Genomic DNA, 1677 nt, shown 5'->3' on the forward strand with positions numbered 1-1677 from the left:
ATTATCACTATCAGTTGGGCCGTTTGACTAAGTTTGCTGCCCGTAACCGAGAACGACGCCCGACTGATTCCATCCCGCATTGTGCCAATAATTTTGTATTGATAAAGTGTTGGACAAGATTGGAGCTATCTAATCGATTAGATAAGGTTGAGGGCAGTACCTCCTCCTGGCGTTTACGCTTTATTTGGCTCGTTAAATATGAGTACACAAATATTGTAGTCGTCGTGCTATGCGGCTTCTAATACCACTCCTAATAATACTCCTCCTAATAATACGACATTGTGTATTCGATGATCGAAACCTTCTTCGTTGCCATAAAAAAAGTTCATCGTTTGTGGTTGAACTTGGGTCTACTAATGTGGCTCCGTCATTGGTCCATTTTTTAAATAACACCGTGGTTAAAATCGAGGAATTCGTTATCACGTGGTTCGCGCGGTGCATCATGATCTAAGCCTTCGCGTACCGACTATTGAAGGCTCCATCCTTGACCATGTTGTACCCAGCTTTGCCCGTCTCGAACAACATCTCAGCTCCGGCCGACCACACGTCAATCTTACCCTCATCCAGTTCGTTTTGGTCTGCTTCACTGCGAGCTTCAGATTGTACATAATTTATAATTAAATTACGAAACCCATCTAACAAATCCATAACCTTGGGACGGTTCGTTGGTTCAAATATGCCAGTGAAATCAATCTGGAGCAATTGCTCTGCATTGTTAACATGAAACTGATCAATTTCACTACTAACTGCATGCCAAACATTTGCCATATGGATCATGTTATCATCGTGGTCAATGTAATTGGTCAACGTTTCGAATAGTGCCTCATTTGTTACTTTCAAACCCTGGTTGATCGTGGCAACGTTAAGAACTTTGAACCTTCTCTGGGCTGGTTCCAAGGCATCGTTCGATTCACTTGATCTCCATTGGACGAGTTCTGCAGAGGGAAGCTTTGTTTCTTCGGCCATCGCCTGCAGTATGCCACCGAAGGAGAAGTACCGGACCAGGCGCGTCGAGATATGCCGATTAGGATCACGTACACGTTTGTTGTAGTGACTACTGTGTTCCGCGGATTCCATGCCTTGCTGCTTGGCCGGATCGGCAGTAGAGTCAAGGTAGGTTGTTTCAAAGAAACCACTCATCACCATATTATATCCGAGCCCTGCATATCCATGTAGCTCTTCCGGAGTGTCCAACCATTCTTCGACAGTCTTCGGAAAATCCGTGCCAATTGTTGGGATATCTCCAAAACTGTCAATCAACTGATCCATTAGCGTCACCAAATCGGTCATCGTCTTTTCGTTGGCATCGTCATACAAAGCGTTAAAGGTAATCCTTGCCAGGTGCTCCAAATGGTTCGACTGGAAACGGTCAATCTTGCCCCCGATGCCACTCCATTGGTTTGCCTCCATTGGCACCACTTGCGTGTGGCCGATGAAGTTGGCCAAGGCCTTGTAAAGAGAAACGTTTTTCTCTCTTAACCGCTCATCGATAGCACCAACCCGGATAACGTGCGCCGCGTGAAACCTTCGTCCATGGCCACTGGTTTGATCCTGATATTGACTACCGCCGCCTTTCACGAGCTCACCACGCGGAATCCCCGTTCGGTGGGAGATCGCCTCCAGCATGCCTCCAAATTTGATGTATCGCATAAGACGGCTTTTGATATGTTTCCTAAC

The 1677-nt window shown here is 46.2% G+C and overlaps 1 protein-coding gene across 1 annotated transcript; it reads right to left on the reverse strand.

The window, feature by feature from the left end:
• Positions 1 to 314: 314 nt before the first annotated feature.
• Positions 315 to 1668, reverse strand: LOC131214406 (uncharacterized; the record flags this gene model as incomplete). Its single annotated transcript, XM_058208783.1, has 1 exon — positions 315 to 1668. A coding segment is annotated over one exon (1221 nt), but the record flags the coding sequence as incomplete, so codon positions are not given.
• Positions 1669 to 1677: the final 9 nt, after the last annotated feature.

This window comes from Anopheles bellator, unplaced genomic scaffold (assembly GCF_943735745.2).
Source record: "Anopheles bellator unplaced genomic scaffold, idAnoBellAS_SP24_06.2 scaffold00826_ctg1, whole genome shotgun sequence".
Taxonomy (NCBI): domain Eukaryota; kingdom Metazoa; phylum Arthropoda; class Insecta; order Diptera; family Culicidae; genus Anopheles; species Anopheles bellator.